Raw genomic sequence first — 20,790 nt, forward strand, 5'->3', positions numbered from 1 at the left:
CTTCATCCAGTTATCCTGCTGCTCAGCAAAAGCTTTCCGCCACTCCCTGGCTTCCTTGGCATCTGAAGACTGCTTCATTAAACCCCCCCACCCAAAAACAAAATTAGGGAAGGCTGAAGTTTTGCAGTTGTGTTGTGTTGGGCTGTGTTCAAGGCTGCCATGCCCTGCAGCAGGAGGCTTGAATCTGGATGAATCTTTGCAGGCTGCCAAAATGGCCCTTTAGTAAAAGTGGGTAAAAGTTTCTCATCTGGGGACAAAGCTTCCACCATTCCTTCCTAATCCTGCTGAAGTAAAAAATTTGGGAGGGCTTGTCTTCCTTCAGTGGTCTGCCAAAGCCCTTTCTGCCTGAGGGCTGCTTTGGCTTTGTGGAAAAAGACAAAGATGAGCAAGGGATTTCTGGGTCTACTGTGGTGAGGTAGGGCCAAACCTCCTCCTTCCCCCACAGCCTCTCTACAGTGTCTTTTCATCTGCTGATGGGTTCTGCTTTCTTCCCACCTAATTTTTTTTTTTCCCTCCTCTTTATATAATTTTTTCAATTTTGTTGTTGGCAGCTCTTCTGTTTCAGATCCTCTTCAAACTTAATTAATGTGCTGCTTATTCCCTCTTCCAGATCAGCAATTATTACATTTAATAAGACTAGATCTAGTCCTGATCTGAGCATTACCTCCTGCTATCTCACCATGTTTCAGTTTGCCATGATGTTACAGTTCACAGTAATGCAGTAGCACATCAGTCCATGCAAAAAGGTCAGAGTAGCTTTCTTGTCAAATAGAGAACAAAAATATATATCAGAGCTAGGAAAACAGACCTCAGCTTGTGTTGTTAAACAGAAGGTGGTAAGAGAAGCTGCTGTAGAGGTATTTTTCCTGGCACAGCTCCTGACATTTTGGGTGGCTCCAGATCTGCAATCCCCAGAGCAAGGTCCGTTCTGCTGCTTCCGGGAAAACACGTCAGCCTGCTCCCCCCTGTGAAAGAGGATTGTGGGCTCCTGCAATTTAGAAAAGCTCTTTCTTCCCTCTCTGCCTGGTTAATTATCATCTCTGCATCTGCAAATTGTCAGGTTTCCATCAAAATCTTGGTGGTTTGTATGTGGAGAAATTTCCACTTGTGAAAGAAAAACAAATGTCCTATTGACAGGCTCTGGCTGGGGACCTTTGAGATGTGCTCCACCCCCAAGGCCTCCCTCCAGACCAGGGAAGCTATCTGGGGGTTGCATATCTAATGCCTAATGCTTCCCACTGATCTATTGTATGAGAAATGTAACAAAGTAGCCTGATTAACTGGGATTGAAGGAATTAAGCCCATGTTTGTGGAGATAGCGATCAATGAGGTCTCTTTTAACACACTTGTTACTCTGGGCTTCCTTTGATTGGCATATCAGCAGCTACACACCATAAATTACCTTGATGGATTCCCCTGTGCCTCTGAATTTAAAAGAGATGAGGCACAGGGTTATTTTAGTTAATATTCCAGTGTGCTGTGCAGGTGCTCTGCAGTTTGTCTCGACTCATAACCTCTGTTCTTTCACTTCTAAAGTCCTGACCATGGAAATAGTGCTGCAGCTGCCCTTGAACCTGCCTCTGGGCTTCCTGTAGCTCCCATGTTCCTTGACCCAAGAGTCCTTTCTGCCTGGACCGTTCCTTAAACTGTATATGCCTTGAGGAGGGAGCAAGTGCTGTGAGACTGAGGCGGATTAATTACTGACACAGACTCTTGGCAGGACCTTGCAGGTTCTCCCAGGTGACCAGCTGGGGCTGCTGGCAGAGATCCTGGAGAGAATTAGCTAAAGAAGTGTTCCTGGCTGCATGTGGGTCCACAGCAGAAATTTTGGTGCTCCCCACTGCAGCCCATCAGCTCAGTGAAGTGAGAGGCTGCCTTCCTCGGATTAGAAAGCACTTGAGGATGTCATTTACTCAGGCAGATTTCCCAGCTGACTGAGCATTCTTATTGCACTAATTACAAATCAAGAGGGTGGTGTGTGCACTGGCTCCCACACAGCAGGAGCTCTCCTCCCTAATGGTGGGGCTGGCTGGACTGGGAAAAGCAGAATGGATCTTGATCGCAATTATTCTCTCCCCTCCTATCTGCTGGAGCAAAGTAAAGCTTGCTCTGGTAAATCCTGCAAAGTTTGGTGCTCAGGTGCTGCAGCTGGTGCCCTCTGCATTCTGGGGCCCAAGTCCAGCCCTGCAGATGGAGTCTGTCAGCACTGAGGCTCACTCAGACCTGAGACCCTGACTCACACTGGCTGCTGCCTTGGAGTCACCAGAATAGTCCAGAATCTGGGACTTGAGAGGCACATGAAGGAAAAAAAACTAACCGGAATTTTTGGTAGGTGTTTGACCAAGCCATTGTAGGACTGTCTTGCTCTGACTGTTTTCAGCTGGTGTGGGAGGGAGAAGACTTAGGAAAAGTTGCTGGTTTGAATTTCCCTGTACTGAAGGTTGGTAGGCTTTGGGCTATGGAGCTCAGTGGAAACATCATAAGCCAACCAGCTTTAGGGCTTCCCTCTGTGTAGGGCTGTTCTGGATCCTGCAGCTTGGCCTGTCGGGAGTATTGCTGGTTTGGGGGCAGTTACAGCATCTCTTTTCTCATTTTGAGTGTCCTTTGATTCTGTGTTTTCCTATTTGGCTGAGGCTGGCTGCATTTCCAGAGGCTCCATGTCCCATTGCCAGGCAACTGATAGCAGCAGAACATCTGCCTGGCCCTGTGCCCTGGGGCTCTTCCTCCCGTGCAGAACCGCTTTGCTCTGCCCTGTGCCTTCCTGCCATCAAATGCACTACTCCTCCTGCTTTTTGTCTCTGACCTGTTTACACTGAAAAAAACCCAAACCCCTCCTGAAGCAGACAGGCCCTGGGAGAGCACTGATGATCAGTTGTACATTTGTAGTCACAACTACAGCTGGATTCTCCAGAGCTCTGTGCCAGGAGGGAGTTCTAGCTGCCTGCACTGGGACCCGTAGCCTCGTGCCTGCCTGCCCAAGTGTTGGCCCAGTTCTGGCATCCAGCTGGTGCTGTGGTTTCCAGCGCACGTGCCTGAATGTGCTCCAGAGAGTGGGAGTCACCATCAATCTTAATGAAGTTAGGCATGGATGGGACCTGGACTGATGGCTAAGCTGGTCCTGCAGCATCCACCCACTCCTGGCTCCAGCTGTGCAGAGGGGGTGTGCATGAGGAGTTGTGTGAGTGGCAGGGAGACAGCCCTTGGGCTTTGAGCTGCTCCTTTTTTTTGGTGCCCTACCATGTGCCAGGACAAGGCTAACACACAAACCATTTCTGGGCAGTTCCTCCTTTCATTAACTGCTGAGCTTCTGGCTCAGCCTCAGCTTCCGCCCGAGTGGCTCCAGCAGCCCATTGCAGTGGCCTGTCTCTCGCAGCCACCACTCACCTTAATATCATGAAGAGCTCTTATTACCTGGGTCTCTGCTGCTTTGTTTCAGCTAATTAGAGCTGGTAAGATCCACTCAGTGTCAGGCAGTGGCCTCAGCTCCCATGCTCCTTGTAAACCTTACCAAACGTGACAACATACGAATCCTTTCAGGGGCCACAGCACAGGCTGTGTGGTGACATTTAGAGCTCTGTTAAAGTAGCAGGTTCAACTGAGGTCTTTGGGAAGCTTCTCTCCTGCTAACAGGCTCTGTCTACAACCATATTGTGTGGCTGACTATTCTGTTTGATGGAGAGGATCCTAAAATTGCTGTTTTGATGGAAGTACGGTCAGTGTCCAGATGGGGGAGGTTTCTGAGTGCACCAGATTTCACTCTTCCTGTGGGATTTTTTTCTCCTAATGGCCTTTGCACCTGAAGCTCCTTGTGCCAGGAGGTTTGCTGCTGTTTGGTGTGCAGCTGAAAACTGAGCTCAGCCTATCAAACTATGATGAGACCTGTTGACAAAGAGAGCTGGGGAACATATTTGGAGGGGAGGGAAGACCTGGAATAACATATTGCATGTAATATGAACATAGGGCATTTTCCAAACACTTCAGCTAGTGCTGTCAACCCTGCAATTTTTGGTGTGAACCTCCCCATATTTGGGCCTGTTTCAAGTTCCAGGTTTTGGCTCCATGCCACTCTTCATTCCTTCTGAATAAAAATTGACTTCACAGCTCTGTGAGTGCAGAAACAAACTCAGAAGGACCCTGTATCAGGAAAACAAACAAGCAAGACTCTTCAGGCCAGCCTTCTTAAGCACTTGATTTAGGTGAGTGTTAGGTATCCAAATTGTTTAAGAATATTTGGACTTGACAAGCATGCGCAGTGTTAGAAATAGAAATGCTGAGGCATCGAAAACCTTGTGACTCCACAGGGGGATTTTTGAACTGATGCTGCTGTTGTAACTGCAGAAGAGAAAAGGAAGAGTATGTGAGCAGGTCTGTCTCTCCAGGTTTATTTTTGCTCTTGCCAAGGGACTGCAGGACAAATACAGTGTCTTTCAGGCCCATTAGCTTTTATGAATTTGTTCCACTGCCAGCACTATAGCTTCTGGAATTTGAGACAGCTATCCCTGCTAAAAGCTCTGGTACTTCTCCATGTAGTTGGACGTGGCTTCTGGAGATTTGGGTGGACATGTTTTGCCATAGAAACAAGGCTCCAGCTCTTTGCTTTGCCAGGATCTGCTGAGCCACAGACCTTGAGCTCTGCAGTGTCTTGCAAGAAGGGTTTTTTAGCTCTGTGAGTTGTTGTGTGGGGATGCATGTTGAGCATCTATGTGAAATGAAGATACATAGCTGTGCCAGTGCTCCTTGCTTGATTTCCTTGGGTGTGTCTAAGCTATGGATGAACCCCCAGATACACTGGAGCCCTTATCTAAGGCAACAAGATTTATGTGGTCTTGTATAGAAACACTGCAAGCATCCCTTGGGATTATATATGGAGAGCAGCACCTCTCAGGGAATGTGGAAAGGTGATGGAAAATGATCATCTTTTCCACTAGTGCACATTTGACCTGTCTCCTTGCTTGTGGCCTGTTTGTGACCTCAGATGAGTTATTTGATAGCTCTGCCTTAGCCCATCACCTTCCTCTTCCCACCAGCACAGCTTTGCAGTGCTCCAGCAGCTTCCTGAAGATGATACTTTACCTCTCACTTACTTCGCCAGGCTTCTGTTGACTAATATTCTGGTGGCAGGAGCCACCTTAGCATTTTCTTGCCAGGATTTAGCCCCAGCGTTATCAGGTGCTTGAAATTTATGGATGGAGTGACAAACTGCATAACACGTGGGATGCAAAGAAAAAGCTCTCCATTTTCTAAGGTTTAGGGGGGGAGAATTTCAGCAGCAAGAACACGGTGTTTGCTGTGTGTTTGAGAGGGTGAAAGGAGCATGTTCTGCACCCCCTTCCCAGTGCCCCAAGGGAAAAATGTGTAGGAAAGTCGGTTCTTTTGGGGACCAGCAGATTCTAGTCACCTGCTTTGAACTGTGTGAGGGTAAAGGTTGCTCTTGAGCTGTTTCTGGATAGCAGGGAGAGCACAACATTTTGGGGGGCTCTTTGTTCCCTCCAGGAAGGCTTCACAGACATGGAGGGGGGGGAGCTGCCTTCCCATGGGGGAAGGAATTGCTGCCTTTCTGCCTCAGCCCAGTGCTACTCCTGTTTGCTGGGGGATGGCCCAGGACCCTGCTCCCTCCCTGAGGGCAGCAGAGCACCAGCTCATTGCTGGTTTGTAGGGGTGGCTCCAAACCACCAGCTTTTGGATACTGTGCCCTGGGAAGACTATTAGGCTTTGTTTGAGGGGTGCACATGTGATGCCACACAGGGCAAACGGCAGCTGTGCTGTGCCTGCTGAGGGCACGGTACAGCCCTGGCAAGGAGGCTCCCAGCAGCACCCAGGGCGAGCTGTGACCCCGGCTCTGGCCGAGGACGCAGGCAGGTGGCTGATTTACGGCCAAAAGGAGATGGGGGTCTCTCCGAGTGAAGCTGGAGGCGAGTTGCCATGGAGATGGGCTAATAAAGCACCGGCAGCAGCCGGCTCTTACGCTGCTATGGCTGCAGAGAGAGGCCGGGTGGGGAGAAGGGGCAGCTGGCCAGGTGGGGATGGAGAGTGAGAGGAAGGATAACACCAGGAGAGCCGGACAGGAGTTTGGTCTGTAAGGCTGTTGAGATGGCCCTGAGTGCTCTGAGAGTGGAAGGGGTGATGGGAGAAAAGAGCCCCTTTCTCCCAGCTCTTTGGGAAGCAGAGGTGTCATTGTGATGCTCCTTGGCAGTGAATGGGACCAGCAGTTTTTAGGGAAATGGTTGGGCCCCTGTACAGGGAGAGGATCTTTTATTCTGATTTACTGACTGCATCAGCCACCTGTCTGTGGGCTGGCAGCAGGAGAGGGCTCCAAAGACAATGCTGGTTTGTAGGGGCTGCCTCACACAGGACTGGTACGAAGGACTCTGCTGTCCTCAGCACTAGGTCCTGTTTGCTCCACACATCAGCCGCTCCATGCCAAGGCAGGTGCCTGCACAGGAGCAGTCAGGACCTTCCTAACTGCAGTGTCCTCCCCATGCTGGTGATCCTTCATCCTTGGAGCAGGGCTGTGCTGCCCAGTGCCCCTGGAACGCTGTGTTACCAGGACATGCCCCCTCAGCACGCTGCCCTCCTGCCTTTCAGCACAGGGGAAGGTCAGATGTTCCCTGGCTCAGTCCTTTATTGCAACACAACTGCAGCCAGCTCCCTTGGATGCTGAGTGCAGGTGTTGGGGGGGAAGAATGTGGATAGCATGGACTGACCTCCAAAAAGGTGTGTGTGCTGGAGATGTGCTGCACATCCCTCAGCTCTGGCTCCAGCCTGCACCTTCAGAATGGCCCCACTGCTTTGCTGTGGCAGGGCTTAACCCTGCAGTTCCATTCAGTTCAAGGGCACTGTAGCATGGACCTAAAACCAGGCATACTTTAATTCTGGCTGGTTGAGCAGGATGATGGGAGGGAAGGGCTTAGCTAATTATTAGCAAGATATTCCCAGGCTGCTGTACTTCCATTTTGAGTAATATGGTGACAGCCATATTTTAACCCTGACCACCACAAGAAGGGTTTGCCTCGAAGCCATGAGCCCCTGGAGTGTGCCAGAGTTCAGGGAGGTGTTCCAGCAGGGAAGGAGAGGGTATATAGTTTAAGAAAGAAATAAAAAGCCTTATGATGGAGTGATGCATTAAAAGATAATTGCTTACAGGTTTCACAAGGTGTTTTTATGTCTCCTAAATTGATGGATGTATCCACAGAGAGTGATGCTCTTAATGGAGGGTTACCTTTGCTTCTGAGCAGAGCAGAGATCAAGGCAATTACAGCTGGTAATGCCAGATATTGATAATACTACCCCTACCCCCCGAAGACAAGGTTGTCTGAAGTTGGACTTCTTAAGCTAGCTAATGCCTGCTTCCCTGGCCAAAGCCTCTTCCCCTGCTCCCAATAGCATCCCCTGTTGTTCAAACCCATCCTGTGCTGCTGCTGGATAGCCCTTGTATCTCAATCCTGTCATCATGCACTCTCCAGGTGGCAGGAATACTCACTTCCCTTATGGGTCAGTTGGTTTTTGGCACTGGCTGGGATGAAGGATGATTTCCACTGCCTCCATCATTAACAGGGCCTCCCTTCATGTCCCTGCAGGGCTAGATGGTGGGATAAGCCAGCCAGCCCTTCCCATGGCAGGAAAACCATAAAGGGACATGAAGAGCTTTGGGATGTGTCTGGTGCAGTCTCTCTAAGCCAGGAGGATTTTGAGTGGTGGAGACCCTAATTTAGGGTGGGTTTTAGGTGCTGTACCTCTTGCTCTGCTCTCAGCAGCTCACTGTTCGTGTGGCTACAACTTGTGCTTTCTTTTCTGTCTGCACCCAACTACGGCCTCTTCCCCCACCTTTGTAAGAGTTTGGTGTGTGCTGTGGCTACAAGGGGAGGAAATTAATTTGATTTTTAGATTCTTGGAAAAGCTTTTATGATAAATGGCCTTATGCCCAAGACTATTTCAGGCTGCTGGCAGTGTCAGAGGAGGTCTGAGCAGAGGAGGTAGTCTTCAGTGAAGACATCTCAGGGCAGAGTGAGATATGTTGCTCCTGGGGAAGTCTGTATGGCTGTTGCTCATGGATGAACAGGCCTCAAGAGAAGCATGGTTTCCATTGTCTGTGACTATTGTTAGCGCTACTTAAATCTGTAAATCTTGGAATGTTCTTCAATATGAGCCATTCAAAATCCTGAGTCATTTCTGTCTCCGGATATGCCTGTCTCGCTGATTCTGTTCTCATATCCAAGGCAGTCCATGCCAGCAGCTGAATCAGTTTGGAAAGGAGGAAGAAAAAGTATTAGGAACATTTCTGCTCTCACCCTCAAGCCTCAATGTTCTTGAGTCTGGTCCCATCTCTGGGCATGGTCACCTCAGTGATATTGTCCAGCGGAGTGTCACCTTCCAGTGGGAAGATGGTGGACCAGATCCTTGGGGCTTTTAGCCAAGTGAATGGATGTGCTTTGGGACTCCCTCTGAGCTCTTCTCTATTCCCTTGCCAACATGCTTTTGTTCACAAGCATATAAATCAGGAACAGAAGATGTGCCTTGGAGGAAACTTAGATATAAGCAGAAATTGTGTGAATCAGTATGGCCAAATTGTGTTGCTTTCATGGCTCTTCCTTAGCTGGCCATGCTCTCAACAGGAGGTTGGACTAGCTGATGTCCTGAAATCTCTGCCAGTATGAATTTTCCTATGATTTGTTCTAGTTTTGGAGACCAGCAAAAAAAGCTCCTCTGCTGGCATGCACACACAGCTGTCCTCTTGAGTGGTGCTTTATAGTATGGCAGGAGGAATTCAATGCAGAAGCAGATTTTTAAAAAATGGGAATAGCCCCACACCATGTGTTGTTGTCATTCACATATGAGCAGTCTACGGACAATGAAAATGTTGGCTGTCCCCACGAGATCTCAAAAGTAAGGTCCCTGCTGCTCAGTCAAAATATCTTGCAGAGATCAGAAAATAATAACTTGAAGGTCTTGCTGCTGCTGCAGCAGCAAAATTGTCCTGTGAGTATTCAATCTGCATCAGCTGGGGTTGGATGTAATGCTGAGGGCTGGAGAAACTTATCTTGATTACATACAGTTTGTGGAAGCCACAGAGCTCCTGTAAAGGAGCCAAGTGTTGCAGTAACACCAAGGACTCTTCCTCCTCTGGTCTAAAAGACGGCAGATTTGATTGTGGGGAGCCTGTGTTGGACTATGCTCAGTTTTTGTTCAAGATGTTGGTCTTCAGATCTCGTGAGCTCATCAGGTCTTGCCTATGGACCCTACTCAGCAGAGGAAAGCAGAATTGGCATTTGAATCTCTGCTAACAGATATATCTGGATACATGGATTAATAAAGACCGTGGTCAGGTCATAGGGAGCTGAAATTTTGCTTTGAAAGAGAGACTATATTCTCCTCTTACTGTCCAGGAATATGTCATGATGGGTGCTCCTATCTCACCAAAGGCAGGATGGCTGTGCTCTGTAGGGATGAGGTAGAAGAGTGAATGCCCCAACCTTTCTCCTGGAAGCAAGAACTGGGTCATTTTCTAATGTCCAAAGGCAGAGAACTGACAGTTAAACTGGATTTAATCTCTCATGCCTTGAGGGCCCTTATCCTGAAGAATGTTTTCATGTAATTTTAAGTATTCAAAACCAAGAGTAATTTAGAGGAGTTTTGGGGTGGTCCGTAATTCCTGCGGGTTGCGATCCTTTATCCCACCCCACATCCTCGGAGAGGGAGGAAGGGGTTACGTACCTTGGAGTCACAGCTGCGGCTGAGCCTTGCACTGCGTGTTCACCGAGGAGAGCTCTGCAGGGACAATATATTTTGAGTGCACCTTACTGTCAGCTTTCGCCTTCCCAGCTCCGCTGTCGTGTGGCTCTGCAAAACCTCCAGAGCCCAGCCAGCTCTGCCCAGCACATCGTGCATTGCCCTTCCTCTGGCATCCCTGCACTTCCACGCTGATTCTGCCCTTGCTTTCACTGCCTACTCCTTGTTGCGTTTTAACCTCCCTTCCTCTTCTCCCCTTCCCTTGCATTTGTTTTCCTCTGCGTATCGTTTTATTGCGATATATACACCTCTGCAATTCCAACTTGGCGGGGCCAAACTTCCCTTTCCCGCTGGCAGACCAGGGATCCGGCCGGGCCGTGCGGTGTGGAGGCAGGTTGGCAGGAGCTGGAGGGCAGCGCATCTCTGGGGGTGCTGCCCACCTCCTTCCCAGAGCATCAGCGCCTCGGGGAGCTCCCCCCTTCAACAGGTAGGCGCTAAGAGCAGCCAGCCTTGCTCTGCTCACCCTCCTGCGCGGAGAGGATGGCGGGGGCCGCCGCGGTGCTGTGAGGCCGGGGCTTGCCGGAGGACCCCGGGGCATCAAACGCTTTGGGGTGGGGGAGGCGGCCCCAAGCCGGGGCAGGGGAGAGCGGCGGCGCCCCGTGCCCGCTGCCTGCGCGGCGGGGCGGGCGGCTCCGCACAAAGCGGGCGGGTAAACCCTCCTCCGGGGCGCGGGGAGAAGGAGGAGGAGAGGAGGAGGAAGGCGGGGGGATGCTGCTCCCCTCCCTCCCTCCCTCTCTGCCTCGCTCGCCGCGGCCGGAGCAGCGCGCAGGCGGCTCTGGCAGCCCCGGCACGGCGGGCTGGGGGCGCGCAGCCCCGCGGAGCGCTGCGGAGCAGAGCGGGCTCCGGCCGCCCCCCGAGCCCCCCGCCGGGGCAGCCGGCGCGGTGGTGAGTGTGGCGCGGGCGGGGCGCGGCGGCGGGTCGTGTCCCGGATCCCCCGGGGCTTCCCGCTCCGCTCCGCGCATCCCCCGCGGAGGAGCGCCCCGGCGGGCGCTGGGGCAGCGGGGAGCGCGGCGGGCGGTGCGGACCTTGGGTTTGGGGATGGGGCTCCGCGGGGCTGTGCCGGCCCCTGGCTACTGTGTGGGGGCCGGCGAACAATAGAGCGGCGGGGGAGGGTGGCGGCTCTGCCCGAAGCGCATCCCTGGGGCGGGGGGAGGCTCGGCTGGGCGGCCGCGGGGTCGGAGCATCTCCGCTCCCGCAGCAACTCCGGCGCGTGTCGGTCCGGAGCCGTGCCGGGGGTGTTCCCCGTCGGGGACCCCCGGGGATCCAGCCCACCCGCCTGGCACTGCCGGATGGAGAGGGGGGAGAGAGGTTGCGGTGAGAAACGTCTGGACAAGGGTAATCCTGAGACCCCTTCCTGGACCCGGAGGGGGAATGCGGGGGAAGGGCTGAACAGGGAGACCGGTGTAGTAAAAGCAAAGTCAAATTTCCCCCTGAGTCCTGCAGCCAGGCCTAATGGACACAGGTGCTGTGTCGGGGTGGGGAGGGAAAAGAGTGTTTGGGGCTACAGTCGCTGAGGCTGGTATGGAGGGAGAGGGAAAAGAGCTACAGATGTTTTCTCCTTGCTTCAGAGTTACTGAGACTGAGATATGGATCATTAAAAATGAGTAACCTAATGCAATTAAGAGGTAGACAGTCCCCACTGCAACACTTATCCATTGTTCCTTGCTCTGCCTTCTGCTGGAGCGATTCTCGCCTGGACGAGAGAAGTACAACTGAACAAATAGTTCGTTTCCCTGGCCAAATGCATCTGTAGTGTCTCCCCCGAATCCGCTGCTGACTGGCTGAAAATGCAGCAACATCCTCAGACAGAAAGAGAGAGCTGGGACCCTCTGGTGAGACTCCCACTGCCGTGGGCCAGCAGGAGCAGCTTGGAGTGGCTGCTCGCCCGGCTTATTTTGACAGTGGCAGCAGCAGAGCAGGTTTCCTCCCTCACCTCTTGGTCCTTTTAGCTTCCTTTAGCGGAGTGTGAAGAAGAAAAATAGCAGGTGCTGAGGCAGGACCAGCCCACAACTAGAAGATGCTACTTGTGGTTCAGGCGAGTCCTCTCCTTCCCATAGCTTATCTCTTAACTTTGTCTTTGCCCTGGAGGATAAGGGATTTCGGGGTGTTTCGAGGTGATGCTGTTTTGGTGGAGTTTTGCCAGCCTGCCCTTCAGCCTGTGCCTGTGGTGTCTGGGTGCCCTGCAGCACACACACGAACAGGCACAGAGGTGAGAGCCTGACCCTCCTGCTCTTTTCCGAGAGAGCTCCGAGCAGCTGGAGGGGTTGCGGCTGCACCGGGGCCCTTGGCACATGTTTGCATGGAGGCTGCTGTGTCCTTTCCTCTGGAATCTCCTCCCGGTTGGCAGCGTGCAGCAGAGCCCAGCGTGTGGGGAGGCACAGATGCATTGTCTGCACCGCTGCAAGACTCTCTCGGCACTGGGTGGCTGCTGCTTTTCCTCGCTTTGGAGCTTCTTTTCGCGAGTCTGCATCATGGAGCTTTTCTCCTCCTGCTCTTTCTCCTTTCCTCCTCCTCCTTTGTCTGTAAACTGCTGCCTGTCCCACTTCACTCTCAGCTTCTTGTTCGTCTTTTCCTGCTTAGTCTATTCTTTCCCCTCAGTTTCTTTTTGTCTAAGTAGACCATGTCCTCTTCAGCCTGCTTCTCTCAACACTGGAGATGCAGCCCAGCCCCTCATCTCAGTCGGAGTATTCCTGCCAACTGTTTACAAAAAGTAGCACAATACCCAGGCTGAACGCTGACATAATTACATACCCAGCCAGAGAGTGTAGTAAATAATCCAGCTTTTCAAGCTTTTGCCCAGTAGTGAGTCTTTTGCCATCTCCTTTGCCCATGGGCTAAATGTATTATACTTGGCTTGCATTTACTTATATTCTGGAAACACGAAGTGAGCGCAGTTGGCGCAGCCGTGTGTGGTACCAGGGTGGATGTAGGTTGATGTCTTGCACCATGTACACACTCACTGTGCCCGTGTGCACGGTGTGTCTGCACAGGCACCACACGGCTCTGCTCCTGGGGTCAGGCTCTGCCTGTCGTGCTTGGCGAGCGTGAGGGCTGTCAGGAAAGGGGCAGCTGCTGAGGTGTGGACATTGTTCCATCAGGGAAGGAAAAATGGCTGTGGGGGTGAAGGTCAAAAGCGCCAGCGAAAACCGCAGGGCTTGGCACGCAGTGTTTGCACTGGTGAGGGTGATAGTTTTCCAAAGATTTGTGTGTGCACATGATTGCAGACTGTGGATATTGTCAGCACGGTTGTATTTCCAGTTGTGCTTGTGAACCTCAGTCTGTCTGCAGTTGCCTTGATTGTGAGTCAGTCTGTCTGCAGTTGCAGTAGCTGTGAATCAGTGTCTGCCTGTAATTATGTGGGTGAATCAGTGTTGGCTTGTTACACTATGAGTGCAAACGGTTTCCCATAGCAGTTGTGGGTGTGAATCACTCTACAGTCCCTCTGGATGTGTTTTTTAGTAGTGAGATGCAATACTGGGATTAATTTTGTTTTGATGAGGAAAAGCTGTCAAGTGGCTTCTCACTTTGAAAAATTAAAGCTGGGTTGGGAGTTGGGCACAGACCTTATGTCTTCGTTACCAGCAGATCCACTTACAGAAGGAACCCGCTCTGAGGCTTGCTCTCAAGATTTACGTGTTGATCTAAACCTTTAATTTCTTTGCTTTGTTCCCCTGGTTCCGAGTGTCCTCTTCCACTGGCATCTCTTGCAGAGCTGCAGACGACACATTTGGTAACCATCACGTGTGCCTCGTACCTTCTGTGTGTGTGGCAGATTCATGGGAGGGTTGTTTATGGCTTGTGCAGTGTGTGTGTGTGTGTGCAGGGACGAGCCAACGTGTGCCTCTTGGGTAGGTAAAGCACAAACATTTTCATGCCTGTGAGACGAAGACCGTGTGGTTCCTCTGCCACGCGCCCCTCGCTGCGAGCCGGCGCTGTTCCTCTAAGTAGATGGTAAACAGCAAGTTTGATTCAGGTAGGCGGAGGTTCTGCTGCCTGTTCTTGTTCTCTGCTTTCTATAAATCACTGTACTAGCTTCTGGCCTTCAGCAGCACCTCAGTGGCTCAAGGCTAAACTAGAGGCAAGTTGGAGAAATCCGGGCTACCTCAGATAATGGAAGCAGAGCCCTCGCCTTGGTCCAGGGTAGCAAACCCAGCCTGCTCCTGAGCTGGCTGGTGCAGGTAGAGCATGATTCTGGCAGGGCTGGATTGCTTCCAGTATGTGCTGGCTTGGGTGTCTGTGCCTGTGCTGTGCATCCCAGTGAGCTTGTTTCAGAACAAAGGGATGCAAACAACCTGGGATGCAAAGGGATGTGAGGCAGGGGTCTTCTGAAACACCGCGGTGTCTTGTTTTATCATTTCTAGTCTTCCAGAGGAACCATTGCTGCCCCTGCCCTCAAATGAAAACGTATTTTTCTTCCGAGGGACCCTCCCTTTTAGCTGAAATGATTGAGAACTGAAGGAAAAACTCCCTAACAGGGACCCAGGGCAGCATGTGCATCGCCTGTGTTTATTGTGCTGCGCTGAGCGCTTGCTGGCTGCTGTCTCTGCAGGCATAGCTTGGAGCTTCACCCAGAGAAGCACTAAAGAGGCACAACAGAGATCACCAGAAGGCTGGTGGGCTCACAGGGTTGGGGACAGTTGGACAGAGCACAACCCATACAGGCTGGATGATTTTGCAATCCTTGAGAGGTGTTGAAGGATCTCTCCCGATGCCTGGGACCTGTTTTGCAGAGGCTCCAGTGCAACGAGGAAGGGCTTTAACGAGCTTCTTGTGCTGTGCAAATGCACCTGACATTTTGGGGTAAATATGCAGGTGTTGTGAGGTCATCTCTAGCACTGTGCTTGGCTGTGCTACTGTGCAGGTGGGTGGATAGTGCTTGACACCACCAGGCTCTGGATCACCCTCTTCTCCCTGCATGGAAGTGCTTGTGTTCGGGCTTTGGGAAGCAGAGGCAGCTTTAGTCTAAATCTGTTTTCCAGCTGGCTTCCCAGCATCAGCTCCTCGTTGCACACCCCTCCCTGAGATACCTGACTTGGCAAAAGATGTGGAACCGCTGCAGGTCCTGGGGGCTGAGTGGGAGCTGTTGGTGCTCAGCATTCCTTCAGCTGGTGCCGCCGGTGTCCGTGCACGGCATGTGGGAATGCTGATCAGATGACATTGCAGGTAGACAGCGTCTCTGGGTGCAGTGGTGGGGCAAATATGTCCTCAGGGCTCCTTTGTGAAAGCTGCCTGCATGGGGAGACTATTGCTAAGTGAATCAGATTATTTCCTTGACTGTATGTGTTCCTAGGAGGCAGCAATTTGGGTGACATAGTGATGGGACTCTCACAAATGAACCCAGTTGGGTTTATGAACCTCTTCTGCCTTCATTTCCTTTCTGATGCTTGCAGTATCCCCCTTTCTGGGCTGTTCTCCCAGGGTTTTTTTGCAAGCTTTACCTTTCAGTCTCCACCTCCAGAGCTCTATCTGTCTTTCCCTTGTCAGCAGTAAGCCTGTGCTAATCACTCTTTCCTAGCAAGGCATTTCAGAATATTTAATGGTTTCTAGAATAAGGATTTCTGGGAAGATCGGGCTCAGTATGCCAAGTCAGGAGATACCCAATGTTAGCATAGTTACCAGGGTACCTTGCTGATCTGGAAGGTTCCAGCACTTTTTTTGGTTCCCAAACCCACTTCAGTAGGAGCAGGGGCTGGAGTGTGCTGTCATGAGGAGAAGGAAGCTTTTCCAGTTCCTTGTTCATGGCACATCCAAGAGGAAGACTGTGTTTCTTTGGAGTGTTCTGATGCTCTGGAGGTTGGACAGACAGGCTGTGTGTTGGAGAGGAGTGGGTATGTTTCTCAAGCCATTAGGTATGTGGTTATAAAGACACCTGCCAAATTCCAGAGTGCACAGTATTGTAAACTTCAAGTACTACTGGATTCTAGCTGCAAAGTGTTAGCAGGGCTCCTCAGAAAATCTGCATTGGATTCAGCTGTGGAGGTTACCAGCAACTGCTCAGTTAGTGATGAATGTGTTTGCTAACTGTGCCATTAAGGAGTGAGCCATGGACAGATGGAGGAAGGAGATGCAGAGCTGCTTTGAACACATACTGTCCCTATAGACTCCATCTTGCACAGACATAGCTCAGAACCAGAAGCTCTGGGGTGATGCTCTTTAACTTACATGAAAGAGGGGTCAGTCTAAGGAGTTGTATCACTTTTCTGAGCTTAGGAATCTGGGCATTCTGTTTTTTTTCTTCATGAACACTATGCAGTTTTCCCTTCAGCAAGTCCCAGTAAGAGATTTAGGATTTTTTTTCTTCTTTGAGGCTGTTAACATTCAATTAACATTCCTAAACCCTCACTTGGTTATGTGCACTTAATGCACGTTGCACGCATCCTCCCCCACTACTCCCAGAGGATCAGGGATCCCTGCAGGTGTTCAGATGGAGATGTTGGCTGTCTCACTGTTGCCACTTTCCTGAGTGGGAAGTGACAGCTGAATAGCCTTCTGCAAGGACAGCACCAGTAGGGGCTGGAGGAGCTCCAGTGTTACTTTTCCCGAGGCACACTGGTGGGTGTTTCCATCCCTTCCCTTCGCTGTGCACCCAGGGACCCCCTCGCCTGCTCTACCAGAGCCTCCTCTCCAAGAGCAGCTCTCCTGTGCCAAATCTGAGGAGCTCAGTTACTGGGCTGTTGAAACCAGGACTGATTTTACAAGCTGATTTTACTAGAGAGGCTGTGTGGCCGGTAGCTATTGGGCTTATGAAGCACCTGCACTGGCTGGGATTTTGTGTGTCCCTGTGGTTGGTGCTGGGCCTGGACTAGCAAAAGTCCTGGGAAAGGGGAGAAGCAATGCTGAGAGGTGTTGTGCCACTGGAACCACACTAGGATCTGGCTATGGGGAGCTTTGGAAGACCCCTTAAACTGTCTGGAGGGTGAAACCTCCTCCTCTGCAAAAGCCTCCTTGAATTCTCCAGAGAATTCTCCGTGTTTCCTGCTTGTCAATAGGGTGATGAGCAGTGCTGGAAGGGGGTTGTTCTTTCTGCTGCTCGCCCATCACTGCCTGGTCAGCCCTGGCTCAATGGCACAAGGCTAAAAGGGTTCATTACCAACAGTTAAAGCCCTTGTGTTCTTCAGGAATGTCAGCCACCATCCTCAGGACTGAGTCTGCTTCTCAATCCATCTCTGAGTGTAAAGCAGCCAAGGAACAAGGAAAATGCCACACAGCATCTTCTATCCAGCTCCCCAGGAAAAATACAATGCATGAACCAAAGGAAAGGGGTAGAAAACAGTGCCAAGCTGTTTTCCAAGCTGTGTTGTCCTTCCCGAGCCTGTAAGTGCAGCCATAGCAAACCATCACACCCCAATTTGGGGACATTCTCAGTGTGAACAAACTGAGACGTGGCTGGCAAAATATTCACTTGGGCAAGTAGTGAAAACAGATTTTTTCTCTCAGTGCAGCTATATAGAACAGGTTCTGATGCTTAAAATAACTCAAGCACATATTTGACTTTATTCAAGCAGCCCTGTTATCCTTGGCTAGCACCTTCTTCAGCAGAACTACCCAAAGTAGAAAACGAGCCCTTCATCTCTCTGTAATATCGAAGGAAAACTGTAGGAACAAAGTTTTGTGGAAATGCAGTGGTTTAGAGCTTCTTGGCACAAACAGATACATCTTATATACACTTACATGGAAGGTGTAAGTGCTTCTGGCTTTTGTCACTGTTCCTGTCCCTCTGAATTGCCTTGTTGTTCCATTTTCAGGTACTCTGTTCTTTAGAAGCTCTGTTCCACCTTTGGTGCACATTATCCCCCACCCATGGTCTCACCAGATCTGATAAAGATGGTCCCAAATGTTCTACAGGAGTCAGAACAGACCCTGCAGAGCCAAGAGGCACCTGCTGCAAATCCAAAGCATCCTCATTTGTGTGGTATCCCTGGTCAAAATCTGCTGGCAGTGCAAATTCTGCCAAAACAAGCCATTTCTCAAAATAAGCAGTTTAATGGGAAAATGTTGATTTCAATGAAAACTTTTAACTGTGATGGGGGGAGGAAAGAGGGAAGGCAGCAATGGTGTTTTTTTTTTTTTGCTTTTGGTTAGTGTTTGAAATTGCCTTAGGAAAAAAATCAGTTAAATCCTATTGTATAATATGCAAGTTGAAGTGAAATGAAAGGGAAAAGTTGAAAGGAAATCTGTTAAGGAGGTGCTTATTGAAGGGCTTCTGGATTTGCCTTGTAAGAAACATCAACATTTTAGCTGTCCTTGTTGTGATTTGGAATGAGTCTGCCCGAAATGTTGGAATTTCCCACAGAACAGATGTTCAGCCTGTTAATTTGTGCTTCATCAGCAAATACTTGGATTTCCAAGACTGTGTGTCCCTTCTGAGCTGGAAAGTGGCAGAAGCCAAGGGAACCATCCCAAAATCAGGGCTTTTCTCACCAGATGTGTAGCTGTGTCTATGCCAGAGGCTCCTGCAGCCTGCTTTGGTGGGAAGGCTGAGCTTCCCTTGGTAGCATCCTGATTAAATAAGGCCCAAGCACACTGGGCCTAAATTAATCCCTGCATTGGTATTTGCAAGGATTTTAAATGAGTGGTGGGGAGAAAGATACAGGTGACCAGAGCCCCGTGCTATTTTCCCCCCCTGTGCCTGCTGTTAGTGAATTATCTTGCCAGAAAAAAAGCTGAGATGGGTGGTAAGGACTGGTAGTGTCTGGCTCTTACCTTCTGCCTGTCTGGCAGCTCATGTCCTCCTAGAGCTAAAAAGCAAGGACCAGGCATAGCATGCAGGGAGACTTTAGGGCCAAAACACTGTGGGGTGACCGGGGACAGAGATTTAGGCTCTTCTAAATGCAGAAATGTGACATAACACACAGCCCAGCCTGGCCTTGTCACCCTTCTCCTCTTCCAGTTTTCTGTGGCAGGTGTAGCCAGATACACATTTCTGCATAAAGATGATATGTGTGACCTCCAGGTATTTCCATCCTGCCTGGGTGGGATTTCTACTGGGAGTTCCTGTCTCTCATGTCCCTGTGCAGAAACCCCTTCTTCTTGGTGGCACTTACATAGTTTACCTGCCCTCTGCATCCTGGGGCACCCTCCACCAGCTGAGAATTGCCATTCACGTGCTGGGGTGGGGGTTGGCTTTCAACCCAGCGTCTCCTCCCTTCAGTGCTGGAGGGAGCTGCCTGAGGCTCTACAATGTCGGTGCCCGTTGAGTGGAGAAATCCAGAGGTCAGATTTGACTGGCACAACGGCACCTTGCCCTGGTTTTCTGCATGCTAGGATTGAAGTGAGCCTCCACTGATGGCTTTGGGGGCCCCCACTGGCCATTTGTGCCCGTCTGGCACAGAGCTGAGCCTCTGCTGGGCTGAATCCCCCTGGTGCCAACATGAGGTGTCGCGATGGGGAGACGTCACGACAAGCTGTATTTATACAGGGTGTTGCTTGGCAGTGCTGCTCCAAGGTGCATCAACATAATGACATACATAAAAGGGGAAGGCAGTTAAATGTGCAATAACATCACAATAAAAGTAAAACTGAGCATTAATGAAAACTCTGAGCGCGCTAAGTGTAGTACAGTCGAACGTTCCCACCACCTTGGGCCGCGGTGCTCAAACAATAATAATTTCTGGCAGTGTCATTACCAGAATTAAATGAGGGCCTAACTGTCTAGAAAAATATGTTTGGGGGAAAAAAAAATAAACGGGTCTTGAGACTCTGCAAGTGGCTCTGCTGCATGGATGTCCCCAAGGTAGCAGAGGTGGGAGGGAACTGGGAACTGCTGCAAGGGGCAGGTGGTGATTGAGACTGTGGGGTGAGGTGGAGGAAGGAATGATTGGAAGAAGAGCCAGTGTGGTCATTTTGGGAGTGGAGCTATGCACCTGGGGAGTTGCTGGATCTGCTGTGAAGGTGGGGTGAGGGTTTGTTTGTGTATTTACAGGCTTGGCTCTGACCTCATGCTGCGACTTCCCCAGGGCCAGCAGTGCTCCAGGGGATGCTGCTGCCTTTTGTCCCTGGGGTGGTTCTGTGGGATTTCAAACACAGGACTCCAGAAATACTGCTGGCTAACATGAATGAACTGATGTGAAAAACTGAACTAACAGGATTGTTTTCCCCTAGTAAATAAAATCTCTCTTCTCTCCTCTCCTTCCCCTCTGTACCTTCCCTGGCAGGTTTTGGAGGCTCACTGACACCATGGCGCTGAGGCTCCCGGGAGCGGGGTCCTTCTCTCTCATTGGAGTCCTAGTCCTGGTTTTGGTTCTCCCTGCTGATGCTGGGTAAGGTGGTGAGTGCTGAGGCTGTTGGCCAAGGCTGCAGTCCTCTTGCTGATCTTAAATATCCTGGGGTCAGGACCTGCATGGAGTAGTCCAGGGCAAAGCACTACAAAGTGTCTCTGCTGTGTTTGACCCTCCCCTTGTCCCTGTCCCTGAGCTTTTCACCCGGGGACTGTTCAGTCCCTCATGGCTGACATTAGCACTATTTGAGGCACTCTCACTAAGGACAGTTGTCAGCATTTTTTGCAACAAAACCTATTTTCAGATTTGGCCTCTGCACAATTCATTCTGGGCAGGGACTTGGCTTGCATGAGTTTTAACACGGAAGAGAGATTCTCTCCCCCCCCCCAGTTTCGTTTTTTAATACTGTTTTAAAGAAGAGAAAACTAATCTGCTTGGGGTGTAATGACCCATGGGCAGCACACCTGACCTGCTGGAGCACTGGGGTTCTCTGCCAGCTCTCCTGGGTTTGCTGCTCTCCCTCTGCCTGGGTTAGTGTTCCGGGATGTGCAGGCTCCAGCTGTCCTGGCACAGGGAGTGCTGCTGCCAGCCTCACCTTCCCAGCCTCTGGGAGCTGACAGGAGACAAATCCTGTTAGTCTGTGACAGGCTCTGCAGCCCTCCTCTGCATCCCACCAGAGGGAGAGAAGTGCAAATAATACATGACTTCTATAAAACATTTAGAAAAGCCTTTAGAGTGCCAGGTATGGACACTGAAGTGATGTCTGCTGAGTTACAAGTCCAGCAGT

The 20,790-nt window shown here is 50.8% G+C and overlaps 1 protein-coding gene across 3 annotated transcripts in view; it reads left to right on the top strand.

Moving 5' to 3' along the window:
- The first annotated feature begins 4,128 nt into the window (after window positions 1–4,128).
- The window catches only part of GABRA3 (gamma-aminobutyric acid type A receptor alpha3 subunit), a 72,572-nt gene continuing 55,910 nt past the window's right edge, over window positions 4,129–20,790 (top strand). Inside the window, exons 1-2 of one of the 3 annotated variants that reach the window (XM_027690487.1) lie at window positions 4,129–4,196; window positions 19,941–20,045. In XM_027690487.1, coding sequence (XP_027546288.1) covers window positions 19,963–20,045 — 83 coding nt within the window. In that variant the 5' untranslated portion in view covers window positions 4,129–4,196; window positions 19,941–19,962. Of the gene's footprint in view, window positions 4,197–9,888; window positions 10,214–10,573; window positions 10,672–19,940; window positions 20,046–20,790 lie in introns of those variants that run through there. The other 2 variants (XM_027690488.1, XM_027690489.1) reach the window with 2 other exon arrangements.

The sequence above is a fragment of the Neopelma chrysocephalum genome, unplaced genomic scaffold (genome assembly GCF_003984885.1).
Source record: "Neopelma chrysocephalum unplaced genomic scaffold, ASM398488v2 Primary Assembly neopelma1_81, whole genome shotgun sequence".
NCBI classification, from domain to species: domain Eukaryota; kingdom Metazoa; phylum Chordata; class Aves; order Passeriformes; family Pipridae; genus Neopelma; species Neopelma chrysocephalum.